General features: G+C 31.5%; 1 protein-coding gene across 1 annotated transcript; it reads right to left on the bottom strand.

Annotated features, from left to right (window-relative positions):
• Positions 1-11,729: 11,729 nt before the first annotated feature.
• Positions 11,730-18,979, bottom strand: LOC111714756 (dedicator of cytokinesis protein 7; the record flags this gene model as incomplete). Its single annotated transcript, XM_023489941.1, has 10 exons — positions 11,730-11,996; positions 12,731-12,802; positions 13,618-13,709; positions 14,366-14,426; positions 15,110-15,204; positions 16,178-16,277; positions 16,523-16,584; positions 17,552-17,609; positions 18,016-18,064; positions 18,875-18,979. Coding segments are annotated over 10 exons (734 nt in total), but the record flags the coding sequence as incomplete, so codon positions are not given.
• Positions 18,980-19,869: the final 890 nt, after the last annotated feature.

Here is a 19,869-nt window from a genome sequence, read left to right as displayed (position 1 = left end):
TATCAGCTATTCTTTAGTATTAGTCTTACTTTTCAAAGACAACTGTGGCCGGAGAAAAAGCCGATTTTTCGTTCAGAATTTGAGCGGAAAGGGATACATATAGTATGTTGTGGATCAAAATAAATTTCGAATATAAAATTAAACTGTATCTAATGGTTAATTGTAACTGTTATAACTTTTTTAATTTTTGTTTTTTAACTTTTTATTTCTAAAATAACACTATTTTATCGCATTAAAGATTTTGAATTGCCTGTGTAAAAAGATTAATTGAACGCGCCATGAAAATGAAAAGTTGTGCACATACGGAAAAAAATCTACAAAATCTACGAATCAAAATACGAGTAATGATTAATTGATTGTCGTAGAGACGTCGTCTTTGTACACACTTTTTACATGTTTTAATACGAAAAACGTAAATTTCTTGTTAACTCAAATGTCAAAAGTTTTCATATTTTAGTATATAACAACGAACACATGATGACATTAAAATATGATAAATTTAAATTCATTGGGCTGCTGTTACTGAAAAAACCTCAAAAAGTGTCTATAGAGAGGGACCGTTTCTTTCCGCTCAAATTCTGAACGAAAAATCGGCTTTTTCTCCGGCCACAGATGTCTTTGAAAAGTAAGAGTAATACCAATCAAGAGCGAATAGGCTGTTTATTTTACCATGAAATTAAGTCAACGGTCCCTTTAAATACCTTGAGTGATAAATTGGACTGGAGAGAGTATAATCATGAAATCATTGATCTACAGAGATAACCAGAAAACTCTGGAATAGAAAGACGACTTTTAAGCTCAAGTTAGGACTTAAAATAGTCCAATAAGTATGTGACACAGGAATTGTGCAGTGTAAACAGACCCGTTTCACTTAATTATAGATTCCATAAGTTTCAAGTAAAACTATTTGTTTTGGAACACCATCAAGTACATTTAAGTATTGCTATAAAGTCGTCTTCTATTTCAGAGTTTTCTGGTTATCACTGTAGTTTTAACTTTTTGTTTATTTTTTTTTGTCTGCAGATGCGTTTTAGATAAAAAAGGATAAGGAGACAACTCTATAAATTCTAAGATTGAAAAACGCGATATATTCAAATTGAAAAAAACGATCGCATCATATCACGTTCAGACTTCTTTCAATTCGTTCATTAGCGGTTAGTTTAAATCGTAAATACATCTCATATAATCAATTTTAGAGGAACACTCCATGTGTATATCTATCTTTGGTCCTAACATGTTTTTTTCTAAAAGATATATATTTCTATATATACGCATAAATATAATCTATAGATATATTATAATATATTTCTATATATACGCATAAATATAATCTATAGATATATTATAAGTTATCTAAAAGCATATCAAGAAGGATATGGATTAAATTATTTTTAATGCCTTTGACAAAAATGATCGAATATACAGGAATAACCAGAAAACTCTGAAGTAGGAAGACGACTTTTAGAATTAAGTCTAAACTTTAAAAAGTCTAATGAGCAATGTAACACAACAACAGAGAAGTGTAAACAGATCCATTTTACTAAATTGGTGATTTAATAAGTATCTATAGTAAAGCTATGTACTTTGTAACAACATTAAATACACTTTATTATTGCTGCAATGTCGTATTCCTTTTTTCACTGTACAGTACACAAAAAAATAGCTCGCGGTCTTTATTATAGACACCTTAAAAATTGTACATTTTTCACTGATGCTAAAATTTTTGTTATGAAAGTTTATTATAATAAATAACTTAAATTATATTCGTATCGTGAGCATATTTGAGCATGGCTATCATTAAAACCATATTATAACATCTGAAAATGTTGTGGGTTACACGAAATATATTATNGAGGTTTACTACGTAGTTATCTAAAAGGGTATCTAAACTACAATGTGTGTTCCAGGAGTGTTCAGGTTTATAAATATGAGGTTTACTACGTAGTTATCTAAAAGGGTATCTAAACTACAATGTGTGTTCCAGGAGTGTTCAGGTTTATAAATATGAGGTTTACTACGTAGTTATCTAAAAGGGTATCTAAACTACAATGTGTGTTCCAGGAGTGTTCAGGTTTATAAATATGAGGTTTACTACGTAGTTATCTAAAAGGGTATCTAAACTACAATGTGTGTTCCAGGAGTGTTCAGGTTTATAAATATGAGGTTTACTACGTAGTTATCTAAAAGGGTATCTAAACTACAATGTGTGTTCCAGGAGTGTTCAGGTTTATAAATATGAGGTTTACTACGTAGTTATCTAAAAGGGTATCTAAACTACAATGTGTGTTCCAGGAGTGTTCAGGTTTATAAATATGAGGTTTACTACGTAGTTATCTAAAAGGGTATCTAAACTACAATGTGTGTTCCAGGAGTGTTCAGGTTTATAAATATGAGGTTTACTACGTAGTTATCTAAAAGGGTATCTAAACTACAATGTGTGTTCCAGGAGTGTTCAGGTTTATAAATATGAGGTTTACTACGTAGTTATCTAAAAGGGTATCTAAACTACAATGTGTGTTCCAGGAGTGTTCAGGTTTATAAATATGAGGTTTACTACGTAGTTATCTAAAAGGGTATCTAAACTACAATGTGTGTTCCAGGAGTGTTCAGGTTTATAAATATGAGGTTTACTACGTAGTTATCTAAAAGGGTATCTAAACTACAATGTGTGTTCCAGGAGTGTTCAGGTTTATAAATATGAGGTTTACTACGTAGTTATCTAAAAGGGTATCTAAACTACAATGTGTGTTCCAGGAGTGTTCAGGTTTATAAATATGAGGTTTACTACGTAGTTATCTAAAAGGGTATCTAAACTACAATGTGTGTTCCAGGAGTGTTCAGGTTTATAAATATGAGGTTTACTACGTAGTTATCTAAAAGGGTATCTAAACTACAATGTGTGTTCCAGGAGTGTTCAGGTTTATAAATATGAGGTTTACTACGTAGTTATCTAAAAGGGTATCTAAACTACAATGTGTGTTCCAGGAGTGTTCAGGTTTATAAATATGAGGTTTACTACGTAGTTATGTTAAAGGGTATCTAAACTACAATGTGTGTTCCAGGAGTGTTCAGTTTTATAAATATGAGGTTTACTACGTAGTTATCTAAAAGGGTATCTAAACTACAATGTGTGTGCCAGGAGTGTTCAGGTTAATAATTATGAGGTTTACTACGATATTAATTACAAGCCAATGTCATGATATAGCTTCAATATTAAAATTTGCGTAAAGTCAGGGGATTTTAAAATAAAAAAATCAATAGAACTTCTATTGTTTGAGTAACATGTGCAATTTACAAATGGTACTTTGACTGAAAAAGAATGAATGAATGAATGAATGAATGAATGAATGAAAGAATGAAAGGATGAATGAATGAATGAATGAATGAATGAATGAATGAATGAATGAATGAATGAAGGAAAATATGACAAACAGATAAAATTCGAAAGCTAAAGTTATTGACCCCCCCCCCACCCCCCACCCAACTTTGTCTTCTCTCATCCTACCACTGAAGGGTTAAAAAGATCGACTGCACGAGTAATTTCAAATGACCCTCCATGAACAGATGACAATGCCCTATATATAACGGCACCCTTGAAAGCTGTGTCTAATCAAGTATGAAGTAGAAATCAATGTTTTTGTTTCTTAAAACTGTTTATTTTCATTCGTGGTTTCACTGTGAAAATGACCAGGGTATTTCTGCTGATAAGAAGCAATATAAAACTCTACAGAAATAGACCATTTTCGGGACAAAAAGAACGACGATTCCTTCCTCTTTTTGGATCAGATTAAGGTTCCAAGGGTAACGTTGTAAATCAGTCATTGCCATTGTTGCAATGTTGCATGGAGCAATATAGTTTCAGTAGAAGTAAATATTTCCATTTACTGTTATAGCGCCGATATAAGAATTTATCTCTAATTGGATAATGAGATAGATAGAAAGATAGATGTTACCACCATGCAATTTCTATTGGTTCAGAATAGACAACAAACACATGGCTGAACCTTGATTGGATCAGGCGCTAATGGACTCGGCATACAGAAGATGGAAGGATCAATTGAAATTACGCTTACAGTCCCTTTATTAACAAAGTCATAGCGTGTGCCAGGTGTGGGAGGATTTTTAATAAATTCAGAATAATATTTGTTTAAATTATTTTGGTATTTTTTGTTCCCATTATTAAAATAATCAGGCAATACTGAGTCAACATTCATCAAATTTTAAATAATGACGAAAGAATAAATGTTTTTTAAGTCAAAGTGACTTTTTCTGATTTAAAAAGAGGATAGTTATGATACTCGAAATTAAGATTTCTTAATTAAAATTAGGTCGTGGTCACGCGAATTTATGTCGTATAATAATCACGCGTCATTTCACGAAATTTACATAATAACCCATATTTATGCGTCAGTGAAAATGCGCTTACACTGTAAACCCTTTTTGTACTTTCTAAATAACAATGAAAATCATGTTTCACGAATTTTTTTAGGCGAAATTTTTACAAAAAGTTTAGGCCTGATGGTTTAAGCTGAAACCAAATTTAGATTTTATAAATAACATTTTTTTACTGAACGAAAACTTTATGAGGTTATTTTAGTTTTTTTCATGCATTAGAATAAAAACGAAAAAAATGTCAAAAAATATTTTAAGTTATGTAAAAATGTTATATCTTTTATTAAAGATAAATAATACGATAGTAACAATTTTCAATGATGCAATCTTATATATTTTAAACACAAAAATATATTTACGACTATTGAAAATCTGCAAATTTTGCAGCATGATGTTATTAATTGATCATGAATAGAACAAGTACGAGGGGTTTTAGCTCACCCTCTCTCGAGGAGAGTTTAAAAAAATAAGCCCTCCTGAGCTGAAAACTTTAGAATGTGATATCCTTAATCCCGATCTGTTAATTAATCTGGAGATCTAGTTCATGAGGATTATAAGCAATATTTAATCTGGAGATTAAGAAAAAGAGTGGATTAACATTAATCCTGATATCCACCATTCTAAAGTTTTCAGCTCTGGACAAATTATTGAATGCGCCTCTGATCTCTCAAATATTATTTTTTTCTTCTCACTTTAAAAATGCAGTTTTTCAGCCTTCTTAATGAATGGTTTTATGTTCATTATTACTACAAGCAATGTGTCTCACTAAAAGACGACCTGTCAGTTTTGATCTTGAGTACAATCCAAAATTAGAATGCTGTTAAGTTTGACCACTGGCAAATTTTTAGAACCAAAAGGATATTTTACGACCAGTATCAAAAACACGCACCCCTGACCCTCTAGTAAAAGTAAATTCAACCTAAAGTCTAACCTTTTTGCACCGTCTAGTCCTATTGCGTGTCTGCTTTATTTACCCAATGTCTCCGGGCGATACAGTACAAACTGTGACCGGAAAGGTTGACCCAGCTCGGAAATTCAAATGTACTCGGCTGCCCGTGAAAATAAAACTTCATTGTTTGTTACTAAGATTCATACCTAGAATGACTTAAGTCAAAATTGTGAGTTAAAACGCTTGAATTTCTAAAATTTTTCATCTTTGCAACCTGTTAGTGTAAACCTTTCACATTTCAACTTAGATTATTTGATACAACAGAATTCATAGTTTAAAATATCTGCAATATTAGGTGGCAAGATATAGATATAGGAAAATCACAGTTTGTACATCACTGTGATTTAAATGTGTCAAGCTCTAAAGTTAAAATCATACAGTGAAACCCTTAATAACGAATACATCGGAAGAATTTATCAAATGTCGTCTTGACAATTTTTCAATGAGTTTTATACTAATTACGTAAATTTCAGTATTTGCGAAAATTAATAAAAAGCCATGAATATGCGGGAACAGTTTTAAAGAGTTCCATATAACCATTTAATTAAAAAACTAAATATCTGCAACATTCCATTATCAGAAAGTGAAGAATACGACATTTAATGAATTCTTGCGATTTATTCGTTATTAAGGGTTTCACCGTAAGTGAGTTAGAACGGTAAAATCAACGCCCATTGGCGTTGCAATGCTACAAAAATTGATGAGACTTTTATAAGCAGGCTGAATTCCTCTAACTGTGTCAATTTGGATTAACTGTGCTCTAAATCAATGAGAATTTTTTTGCCAATTTCTTCTTTTTAAATAAAAGGCAAAAACAAGTGCTCAAAAATATAGTGAAATCAAATCAAAGGCTAAGGCGCTGCATCACTTTAAAGTCGACCCATGCAAATTGATGCATATTCTTATAACAGTCTGGATCTATGTGGTCCACTAGACCAGCACGGTTCGAATAATGCAAATTTTGTGCTAATTTGTCAATTATAAACTATTACGATTTATTTTTAGAAGTTTTAGGAAGACTGCATTGCAATGGCCTTTCAAAATATTTTATTTCTTTATATGTATCAATATAGATACATATAATTTATAATATATATCTATATATGTATATATAGTTGTTTCTCTGTTTGTTTGTATGCACCAATCATAACTTAGGAGCCCCTGGACCAATTTGCCTCAAATTTTGATTGGGGAGCAAAGGTAAACCAAGGGAATGTTCTTAGCTTTAGATTTAAGTTGAGTGGGTCCACTTTTAACGGGAGAAATAACTAAAATCGTAATTTAATGTAAGAAACAGGAAAACAGTGTTGGAACTAGCTAGGACTCCTCTGGACCACGCTGGGTTACCAAGCTAGTATGATATATATTGATATATTGATATATTGATGTATTGATATATTGATAAATTGATATATTGATATATATTGATATATTGATATATTAATATATTGATAAATACATATATTGATATATTGATATATTGATATATTGATATATTGATATATACATATTTTGAACACTCTCTCATCAAATTCTCTGATCCCAAGCTAGTATAATATATATTGATATATTGATATATTGATATATTGAAATATACATATTTTGAACACTCTCTCATCAAATTCTCTGATCCCAAGCTAGTATAATATATATTGATATATTGATTTATTAATTTATATTGATAAATTGATATATTGATATATTGATATATTGATATATACATATTTTGAACACTCTCTCGTCAAATTCTCTGATGAATGATAACTGTGGTATTTTTGGCAACATTCATTAGATTGATAAGACAACCATCTAGAGTATAATAGAAGCCGACCATTCAATCAATCCCCCCCCCCCTCCCCATAACCTCTTATAAAATATCACGTGACCACTGACCCCCCCCCCCCCGTCTCGTATTAGATCCACTCAATCATTTTGAATTAATTACTTTATTTCTCATTAAAACTCATTTTGTCAAAAATAATTATTTTATTTTATGAATTTTGAATTACAGAGTCAGCCAAAAGTTTGATTTATGTAAAACAGTCAAAAATTTTATTTAAAAAAAAAATATTGTATATAGCTCTTAATTCCGTCCTTCGGCTGTTATTTTTAATATTTACTTTTTTATATACTTAAAAACTGTAGAGAAAATATTATATCTTTGCATAGGAGTAAGATTTGTAAATGATTTTTTCATTTACAAATAAAATTGTATTCTGATTTTGTTTTAATTGTTATTAAAATAAACTCTTTACATAACCAGACCTCAAAAAAATTAGAAAAATCGATTTCATTATAGAATTTTTAGTTTTAATAATCGATTAACTTTTTAAAAAATTGTTTAAAGATTTAAGTTTTATTTTGATGGTATACCCCAAAAGCAAATAGATTATCAAGTACAATTGGTGGCAACAGAGAAATGGATCTATTATACACGACGTCACAAGTGTCAAATATAACAAGGAAAACGAAATTGTCTCACATTAGTTGACATGTTTTCCAAAAAGTGTAGAAACAGAAACTAAAGACCACGTAAAATTGCACTTATTTTACTGTAAAGAAAGCACTTCTATATATAAATTTGGCTTGTCTGTTTGTCTGTCTGTTTGTATCCAATAAACGTCAAAACGGCTGAACCGATCGAGCCCAATTTTTTTGTGGGACATCTAGGGACTCCAGGGAAGGTTTATGAATCATCAAAATTTCAAATATTTGTCTCCTTCAAAATTCGATCGTCATTAAATTTTTTTAAATTTTGAAAATCCGCGAAATTTTTTGTGAAAATCCGCGAATTATTTTTGTTTTGTTTTACGATGTACACAAAGAGAACATGTTCACAATTAATTTAGGAGATGGGCGCGAAGCGCCCTCTAAGGCTAGAAAGAAGGGCGCGAAGCGCCTTGAATTTATAGTTATTCTAAAATTATCACTATCATTGATAATTTTATCGGACACAAAAACTGAATTGACACTTGTGACGTCAGAATACAACTGTACTGAGAGTGTACAAATCTATTGTTCTAGAATCTATTTGCCCCAAAAGTGTTAGTGCTGCGGCAAGAGTAAAAGAAATTATTTATAAATTGCGAATTCAGTGAACCGATGCCTTAGCAATAAACCACAAACCGAAAATAAACACAGTGGTGGGTGTTTAAGAATACATTTTACGCGGTATTATGATTCTTGTTGCGCACCACTGCACCTATACTGTAGAGGTGCTATCAAAAATATTACAAACAATAAATAATCAATATCTGAATAATTGTTTTTAAACAAATGTTCCTTTTCTGTTTATCTTAATTTAACCAATCCTTGAATGTACCGGGTGTCCAACGAAACATATCACAGATGGTGAATAGTTTTGAATGTCTTCTTCCAAATAATGTTCAGTAATACAATTCAAGTCAACAAAGGTGTCTACTGATGACCAATTTTTTAAAACTTTCCCCATTGCTATGTGTACTGTGAAATTTTTTTAGCCCAATATCTGTAAAACTCTAAAATCAATTTAAGACTTCAGTCATCTCATCTTTACTGGGTAACCCTGTACGTACAGTGGTAGGCAATTATATCAATACAATGAAGACTACTTTTGATTTTAATTTTGTATTTATATCAAGCTTTTAAACAGCATGGATACAAATAAACATAGAAACTTTTAAACTTGTAATATGAAAAAAGTTTCGTTAACAATCAAAACTTAAATAAAAAGTCGTCTTAATTGTATTGATATTATCGCCTTCCACTGAATATCTGTGTAAAGCTGTTGAAGAAGAGTAAATGAAAACTTGATAAATTAGGTTCAAATTTAAACTTTGAAGGTTACCCGCAAAGAAAAATACTTTAATAACCCGAATAACACTCTTATGGTTTATTTTGGTCTTTTTAATGGTGTTTTTTGATGAGTTGGAATAGAGAGCAAAAAATCAATGCAAGAAAAAGACCGATAAAATTCCGTACTGTCGTCACTGGTCTAATCTTTACTGGGTAGCCCTGTATTTCTATGTAAAGCGGTTGAATAGCAGAGTAAATTAAAACTTGATGAATTAGGTTCAAAATTATAAAATGAATGGATAGTGGATACCGAGTATAATGGAGGGAGATGTATGAGAATAGACACTACACACCAGGGGGTGTACAGGCCATACAGATAGAGATGGGAATTATTTTTATTTTTTTACTTTCTGAGATTATTCTCATAATTCAAAACCTTTTTTCCGCAATGTGCAATCCATTATAAATGCTGGTCCATGTTAAAATAATGTCTTTACCCCCTATGGGGTTAATCATTGAATCCCTTGGGGGTTTAAATTTTCATTGGGTTTCTAATTTTTCTGGAAGTAAATGATCCTTTGTTTAACAAAAGAAATGCACCATCGTGATTAAGCCAATAGTTGCATTACTTTGACAGAGAAACAATTTTCTTCATCAAAACCATTGATCATTTAATAATTTAAACATCTGTTTGAGTCTCTTTATATACTTATAAATTAAAACAAAGGTTAAAAAACGTACGATCGTCACAAAGCTATATATCCCAAACAAAGTTGTAAGTTCATGAATGTTTAAACTATAACCTCATAACGATGACCATCTCTGGGAAAAGGTTGATCATTATTACAAGAGCAGTGCTTCCCAAAAATATTTACTAGATTATACAGAGTGTCCCAATAAACATAGGAATTAAGAGACTTTGATAAGAATTTGTGTTATAGTACTGCCTAAATTCATTGGTCAAAAATGTTATGTCTTCTAGAGAATATTCTATACTAAATAAAGCTTCATTTACAATAAGATACAAATAAATATAAAATATAAAGATTGTGACACTGAATAATTTTTTTATTTTTGGTTAAAAAAATATTAAAACAAATGTGAAGATCTGAAACGCGTTTTGTTCTGCGCGATGTTTAGTATTTCAAGTTTTTTTTCGAGCATTTTCTTAATACCCATCCAAATTCTAATGGTCTGCATTATTTTACTTCTAGTTATGGCACTAGTTCTACACATTTTTATGCTCTCAACTGGCCTCGCCTAGACTTGTATATTTATTTTCACATCTTTTATTGAGAAATTAACATGTTATTACACAATTTTCACTATTTCATCAGATTAATACTTAATCACAGATTTCAAAGATAGGATGGAAAGGTCGTCATTAACTCTTATACTTCTGTGTATGGTAATTACTAATTGTTAATCAGAATTTAAATAATTTCGACGTTTTTGTCCTATCTGTGTAGTCTGTGTCATCAGCAAACAGTTGTAACCAGAAAACAGTGAATTTTAGTTGTCAACTCTCTAGTTTATTGAAAATTGTTGTAATTTTTAATTTTCAATTAGTATAACTGACATGTTTATATAATGTTCAGGAACAAGATTTTATGAACAGAAGTAGTTGAACTACGTGGATTAGTTTGAACCACCATTAACTAGTTGAACCGGCGCGGCGTTCGGTTCGGCGTTATATGGTTTAAATACATCTCCTAAGAAACATTTCATTATAAAAATTAAGAAGACAAATAGAATTCCACTGTTTGCTGGTTACCTCTGTACTCAATAGTTTAACTTAAAGACTAAACTCACTCTTAACAAAATTAAACATATACAAGAATTGTTTTCTTTGATTAAAGCGAAAATGTCGCAAAATTTTTCCACATTTTTATGTTAAATGTCTGATTTAATCGTTTTCCTTAGCATATAAATAAATATCATACAAACTTTGGTTTGAAGCAGATTGTTTTTTTTTAATTCAAGGAAAATTATTGATATTAGGTTGAAATTAAAAATATCAAGAGGTAAAGCCAATATTAGGCTGTATACTGCTCACTGCTCATATTCCTAATACTGGATTAGGACTATTAAAACTTGAACTGAGTATTTTGCTTGCAGGTTGGCATGAAAGCCATAAAAATCCAATTTGATTGGAATTACTGGAAAATAAGGTTTCTGTTTCCTCCTTATTGAACTGAAGAATTCATTTACTGAGTTTGGTATCGACGAAAGTACAGTCGTATATATCAATACAATGAATATATCAATACAATGAATATATCAATAAAATGAATATATCAATACAATGAATATATCAATACAATGAATATATCAATATAATGAATATATCAATACAATGAAGACAACTTTCGATTCAAATTTTATTTCTACCAAACTTTTAAACAGCGTGGATATTTTAACAGCATAAACATGGAAACAGTTAGTTAACAGTTAACAGTTAACAATTAGTTAAAAGTTAACAGTTAACAGTCAGTTAACAGCTCATCTTTGTTTTAAAGTTGTAATTAAAAAAACTTTAAAAACAGAAAAGTCGTCTTTATTGTATTGATATAAATGTCAACCACTGTATGATAAGAGGTATAGAAAATAAGAGCAAATATGAGCGGGGTTTAATAGTTAAAAATAAATGATAATAAAGGTCTACAAGTTCAGAACCAGTTATTTCCAGTTCAGATCCAGTTTGAAACTAGTTCAGAACCAGTTTAGAATTGGAACTTTTTGGTAAATAGTTTAAATATCTTCCCGACCAAGATTAAAACTTGAATTTTAATATTATGCAGAAGAAAAAAATTAGAATGATAACAAAATGATAATTTCTGATTACACAACAGGACTGGTGATTGCTGCTTCTGGAATACTTCTAAAAAATAATCAGTTGTTTAATTATTTCTAGAATTTTTAGACTTTAACTTCTTGTAAGGATTAAGATTTCTAAGCATGGAGCTTTTGCGTTTTCATTTCTTCTCCTTCAGCTAGTCATGTTTTAAGAGATTAGGGCTATCATTAAAGTATCATCATATATAGATAGCCATAGAGAATAGAATATATATTATATATTAGAGGGGAATTTAAAGAATCTCTCGGTATGAATTTTTTCAGTTCCTTTCAGCCTGATAGGGAGTTCGAAGTGTACAAATCATGTAAATGTTTACAAATTATATGCAGTAGAGTACATTAATACAGTATGTTCCCTCAGGCGCGCAACTAGGGGGGGGGCCAGGCCCCCCTAGCCTGATTAAGGGGGGGCATGCCCCTCCCTTAAGAAGTCTTGCCCCCCCCTGTAGGGGGGGGTGGAGTAGAGGTTTCAAATATATTATTATAGAAACACAATAGAATATTGACCTGAAGTGTTGATTAGCAGGACAGGGTGGAGGGTGGAGTAGAGGTTTCAAATATATTATTATAGAAACATAATAGAATATTGACCTGAAGTGTTGATTAGCAGGATAGGGTGGAGGATGGAGTAGAGGTTTCAAATATATTATTATAGAAACAAAATAGAATATTGACCTGAAGTGTTGATTAGCAGGATAGGGTGGAGGATGGAGCAGAGGTTTCAAATATATTATTATAGAAACACAATAGAATATTGACCTGAAATGTTGATTAGCAGGACAGGGTGGAGGATGGAGTAGAGGTTTCAAATATTCCATACAACGGTGATAACTAAACAGAAATATTCTAGTAAAAGTTCTAGAAAAATTAATAACGTTTAATAATGATTCAATAACTTTAGAAAATATAGTTTCGTGAAATTCCTGTTATTTCATACAGGGTGTGACTGTGAAAGTGATAACATCTTCATTGATTTGTGCGACCATATTTCTTACATCTGCTCTGTGCAATCAATAATTTCTTAAATTTGATCATTAAACAATACAAAAAAACACACTCAGAACAATAAATACACTATTTCTTTCCTCTTAGCGGGATTTCCAAAATGTGGTCTGTCTCAAAAATGTTTTATTTTATTAAAAATAAGATATATTTTTTAGAACTTTTTGGAAAGCTTAGACTTTCTCCTGAATTATAAAGTCATTTTTTAAAATCAAACACGAGTTCGATGTCATCACTGACTGTAAGCGTAAATTACATAAATTGTGTAAATTACGTAAATTGCGTAAATTACGTAAATTGTATAAATTACATGACCCTCCATGACAAGATTTCAATGTCTGATTCCCAACAGTTCCCTTGAACCCTTGTCAGATCAATAAGTTGAAAGATATTGTCGTTTTTTAGGTTTAAATCTGATAATTATCCCATGGTTAGCAATTCAGTAGAAGTGCAGCAGTCGGGAAACCCAAATTGTAAATAACCGGTTATTGACATTGATATCTAATTAAACCTTGATCAGACAAAGCTTTTAAGAGTACCGTTGTGAATCAGGTATTGGCATTTATACATGGAGGGTCACATGAAATTACGCTTATAGTCCCTTTAAATTTTAATGTATAATGTTACACAATTTACGAATTTACCTATTTTCTAGTTCGTTCTGGTAGAGTTCTTGATCTTTCTTAATAAACTGACGATTTCGTTTCAAAGCATCGCCGGATTTCTTCAATAGGTCCTAAATAATATACAAATACAATATACGACATGACTTGATGATTGTTGACAGAAGCAACTAGCAAGACGACTTGAAGGTCGTCTTTGATCTTTGAAATGATTTGCGGCATTTATTCATAAACCTAATTTTAACATTAAAATTATTTCAAAGATAAAGACGACCTTTAAGTAGTCTTGCTACTGTCATGTTTCATGGGAAACCAAGTACGTTCAGTGTATAAACCAATTCTAGAAGTTAGGCAACATAGGACCAAATTTAATGATTATTTGAACCACCTAAACTAAGTTAAACCACTTCTTCTGTGAGCCAGGTAAAGTCTAAGAGAAGTCGTTCAACAACATCTGTACGGTTCAATTACTATCATCGGCGTAAATATCAAAACATTGAAGACGACTTTAGATTTGAATTTTTTATTTCTACCAAGCTTTAAAAGTAGCATAGATACTAAAAATAAAAACGAAAAAATATGTCAATTAACAATTTTTAATTTGAAAACTTCTTAGAAATCAAAACTAGCAAAGTTCATAATATTGATATAAACGCCTCCATGTCTAGCTAATTTTAAATCTGACCCTTGCTCTGGGTTGGTTTAGACTTAATTCAAATATTTAAAAAAAATATTGAATTACTGAAAGATACATAATTTACTGTGATACCTTAAAGCAGAGACGAAGCTTGTTCTCGTATTTGGTCGGAGTCTTTCCTTCCAGAATATCCCTAGAGATAAATTACAATATTTAGAATTATAGATTAATTACAATATTTAGAATTAGAGATTAATTACAATATTTAGAATTAGAGATTAAATACAATATTTAGAATTTTAGATTAATTACAATATTTAGAATTAGACATTAAATACAATAATTAGAATTTTAGATTAATTACAATATTTAGAATTATACATAGATTAATTACAATATCTAGAATTAGAGATTAATTACAATATTTAGAATTAGAGATAAAATTACAATATTTAGAATTACAGATTAATTACAATATTTAGAATTATAGATTAATTACAATATTTAGACTTATAGATTAATTACAATATTTAGAATTAGAGATTAATTACAATATTTAGACTTATAGATTAATTACAATATTTAGAACATTTAGAATACATGTACAATATTGTAAGCCTTCCCCCCCCCCCCCCCCCATCCCTACTGATTTTTAAACCTTTGCAGATCAAGATTTCAGAGTAGGACTTCAACTTCAACCCCAAATAAAATATTTATTTGATTAGTCAATAATTTAGATTATATGATTGAAACCTTCAAACAATATTTTTGCGCTTCGCAACATGAGTCCTTGATTCACTGTAGTTTCTAATATTACCTGAGGAAAACTCTAGCGACCTCCATGGGTCCCTGGTTCACTGTAGTTCCTAATATTACCTGAGGAAAACTCTAGCGACCTCCATAGGTCCCTGGTTGACTGTAGTTCCTATACTACCCTGGAGTTCCATCTGTAGTATTTTAGGATCGTTGGACTACAAAACATTCATTAACACTCCTCACAAGGGTTGAACCATTAATCCTCAATTTAAAAGTGCCTACATTGAATATCGAGATAAAGCGTTCAAGATCAACAATACCAACACTAGAGTTCAGAGATGGAATTTAAAGAATTTGAGCCGCGGTTTAAATCCGCCAAAATCCGCCAAACCCCGGTTTAAATTTAGCGCCGGCTTAAATCTTGAAACATTTGATACAATTTTAAGTCGAACCAACCATATTTAAGCCGTGACTTAAATTTAAACCGCCGCTCAAATTCTTTAAATTCGGCCACCGATCTATGAATATTATTGTATAGATAAGTTGCAACTGTTTCAAATAGAAAATAGCGATCAGTTTTCTAGTACTAACAATAAATTAGTAAGCGAGGGAAATTTCTATAAAATCTTATTTTAAAGGGACTGTAAGCGTTTTTTCTAGTGACCCTCCTTGCAAAAAGGATAATGCATGACAACAACCGTACCGTTTAAACCTTTTTGTGTTTGTCTAGTAAAGAGATTATCTGAATAATAGTTATAAAAGGGGTTGGAGAACATACAGCACTAGCAGTCCCGCATACCATCTCGTGGGGTTCACTTACAATATTCGGCAATTTTTTTATCATTCAAAATAAAACATACAATAGTAATAGTATCTTTAGATGTGCTAATTGTGCATTATGAGATAGATAGAAAGATAGAGGTTACCGCCATACTATTTCTATTGGTTTAGAATAGACAACAAACACATGACTGAACCCTGATTGGATCATGCGCTAATGGACTCGGCACGCAAGAGTGGTGCGCTACCCACACCACGAACTCAACACAGCACACTTAAGTAAGTTTACACACACATATCTCAGTCCTAGACGAACACACAAAGGTTTAGCGGGTACTGTTGACAATTATTGCCCTCTGTACATTACACTTACAGTCTCTTTAAACATAAGTAGAGTTATGAATGTTCCTTAATAGCAGCAGCAAGTTTAGCTACTTTCAGCTGTATATCCTCTATAGCAACCTCTATAGGGGTCAACACTATCTGCTTCCGGTCAATCACTTGGATCCTTAACAGATAAACCTTGTGGATATTTTTTAGACTTCCAAACTTTTTATTAGAAAAAACTTTTTTGGCTGGAATTTAAATGATTAATTTGGCGTAAATTCCCAAGTTTAATTTAGTTTGGCGTGAATTATCTAGTTTAATTAGTTTGGCGTGAATTGTCTAGTTTAAATTAATTTGGCGTGAATTACCTAGTTTTAATTAGTTTGGCGTGAATTACCTAGATTAAATTAGTTTGGCGTGAATTACCTAGTTTTAATGTATGGGAAGTGATTAACTGTGGTTAGAATAGTTTTCCTCTTGTACTGGTCCTAGAACATTTAGCATTTTAAAGGAACTGTTCCCAGAACATTAAGCAGTTTAAAGAGACTGTTGTCGTAATTCAAGATAACACTATTAAAAAAAATGGCATGTCCGATTTACAACGGTTCTCTTTTAACCTTTTTCTGATTCATTCTGGGGTAGATATCGGTATTTTTGTTAACTTGAAAAATGTTTAATTCCGGTGATCCTCTTCCTTCCCACAGCGGAAATGCGCCGATCACTTATGTAGATTATCACTATTGAAAATAATCTATTTTTTAAGAAATGAATCTGGAAATGCCATTCATATTAATCAGACAATTCTTTTAAGGTGACCGTGGACCGTGGTGAATAGGACATGTCACACAATAAATGTAGAGAAATTAACGACAACAAGAATACAGTAAACTAGTTGGTATAAGAGTGAACCATTTCAATATAAGATAATTCCATGCAAAGCTCATTTCCTCCCTCAACAATATTCATTTTAAATACGGTGGTCGGCGATTTTATCAATACAATGAAGACGACTTTTCTGTATGAGTTCTAATTTCTAACAAACATTTTTCAAGAAAACAAAAAGAAGCTGTTAATTCCATGTTTCCATGTTTATGTGAATCCATGCAGGTTAAAAGTGTCGTATATTGATATACACGACGACAACTGAACTATTTCAAATTTAAAGATAAAAACCCTTAAACATGTTAGATTGGGGTTTTTTTTTCTTGAAGGGGGAGAGGAAGAACTTCATTTCCCCGAGCTGGGAAATTCTGTGTTGGATAATAATAATCCCGATCGCATAGTACTTTTATTATGATTTAATTTGTTATCCCTTCAGGGTACAATTACACTACGGATATCGAATAAATATTAAATTAATCTGCAGATTAATAAAATATCGAGATCAAACAGTCATCTCGATATCCACAATATTAAAGTTCCCAGCTCTGAATGTTGTTTTCTGTTTAAACCTACCTGGAGTTCCCCATGGGCTGACCCCTCCACTGTTGTGAACGGGGTGGAGAATATAAATCTAAAAATAAATATTTGGGTAGTAAAATATTTTGTTTTAGTAATAAATATAATAGTTATAATAATATAATATATAGGGTCAACCTAGACCGAAATATATTTTCAATAAAATGTGGAACTAACATCTACTTTTTTTCTCTACAGAGGTTTTGAGTCCATCACCTTCACCGAATTAAAATAATTATTTTAGTAATTGTATGTGTACTTCTATTAACCAATGACACATCTTTTTGTGAAAAGACAGTAATTGTTCAACCTGCTAAATACATTCTCTGGGGACTTTCTTAAAACATTCTATGGCAGAAGTTTGGTTGAGTCCTTTTAAAAAAAATATGTTCTCTAGAAAACATTAGCTTTAAGCATTTTGTTTAAGTGGGGTGGGGGGGGGGGAGGGGGTACTATTTTACCTTGATATATTATGGTTTCTCTCATACTCTGTTACACGGTCACGCAGTTCTAAATAACATTAATATATGTTATTACTTTTTACAACATTGTGATTTGAGATCAAAGGAACCGTAAACGTAATTTCACGTCACTCCCAATTCAATTTAAATCGTCACACTTTAAACCTTTATCCGAGTACCCATGAGAAAGATATTGTCGTGTTTTAACCTCGAAATCGGAGTACTCATGAGAAAGATATTGTCGTGTTTTAACCTCGAAATCCGAGTACCAATGAGAAAGATATTGTCGTGTTTTAACCTCGAAATCGTTAAAATTCTCTTTTTTGAATCCACTGCATAAATCTTCAAGTGATTTATTTAGAGAAACCAGAAAAGAAAATTTTAAGTTGTCAGATAGAGAAACAAAGATATCTTCTTAGTTTATGCGTAGACAAAGGTTTGTAGGGAGGCGTTGTGAGGCCCTTCAAAATAGGGAGTCATTAAAATATCCTCGACAGTCCCCCAAAATTGACTACAGTGAGAACCAGAAAACTCGGGAATAGAAAGACGACTTTTGGACTCAAGTTATGACTTTAAATAGTCCAATGTACATGATTCCTAGCAATTGTGCAGTTTAAACAAACCCATTTCACGTAATAAGCGATTTAATAACTTACTTGTTAAGCTATTTGCTTTGTAACAACATCAAATAAACTTCAGTATTTAATTGCTTCAATGTCGTCTTCCTATTCTACAGTTTTCTGATAATCGCTTTATAATAGTTTTAAAGCTTATTTTAAGCCTGGTCACTGATTCAACTTAAGCTTAACTTAATCTAAACTTGTTTGCTAAGCTGGACTTAAGCCTGATCTGCATGCACCTATTTTAAACTTATTTTGAATTAGTTTCTTTCTGGTAGAAGTTATAAATCTAGGTTCCAGCCCATTTGGAGGAGTTTCAGGGGGTTCTTCAGGGTCCGGGAGCTCTTAAAATATTTTGTCTTTTTTTCTATAATTTGTGAAGCTTTTACCCTAAAAGAGAAAAATTGGCGAAAATGAGCGAAAATAGTTTTGGACCTATCGAACACTTCATATCAATAAATGTGAATTAGCTAACACTGATTTCTCCTCTTTGACTGTATGCTGTTCGCTTCTGATTGATTAAATCAAACAACTATTCATAACAACCTATTTTTTTTGACGTACACCAATCAAAATGTTTGCTTTAATTTATTTAATTTAAAGAGACTGTGAGGGACTGTAAGCGTAAGTTGGCAATATCTGTTTTACAACGGTTCCCTTGAAAGCTTTGTCTGATCAACTATGAATTAGATATCCATGTTTTTTTAAACTTTTAATTTTTATTTTGGGGGTTTTCTGCAAAAGTAACTTGTGCATTTATTGCTTATTAGAAAAAAAGAGAAATTCACAGAAATAACAACTTGTTGACTCAGAAAAACGAAGTTATCTTCCATTTTTCTTAACAGAATAGGTTTCTCATGCACTAATGTAAATCGAGCATTGCTATCTTTGCATATAATTGGAGGGTCACTGAAAATCAAGCTTACAGTCCCTTTATATTAAATCGGTGGGGTTGTTCCTGGTAATCCCATCCATCAGCACCGACCCTTAAGATACGCAAATCAATGACGCCCATGGAGAAGTCAGTAGTGAATTCTGCAGAGTTTGATGACACGAGCAGCGACCAATCAGAATGCTCCTATTAGATGATATTTTGTGATCACGTGACCTGAATGGAGCGTTCTGATTGGTTGGAATTGTTGGACCCAATGAAGACGACATTCAGAATCGTTTTTGATTGATTGATTGATGAAGACGACATTTAAGAAATGTATTAGATGATATTTTGTGATCA

Source organism: Eurytemora carolleeae, unplaced genomic scaffold (assembly GCF_000591075.1).
Source record: "Eurytemora carolleeae unplaced genomic scaffold, Eaff_2.0 scaffold1558, whole genome shotgun sequence".
NCBI classification, from domain to species: domain Eukaryota; kingdom Metazoa; phylum Arthropoda; class Copepoda; order Calanoida; family Temoridae; genus Eurytemora; species Eurytemora carolleeae.
Note: the sequence above shows the minus strand (reverse complement) of the source record. Positions and strands in the feature narration are given on the sequence as shown.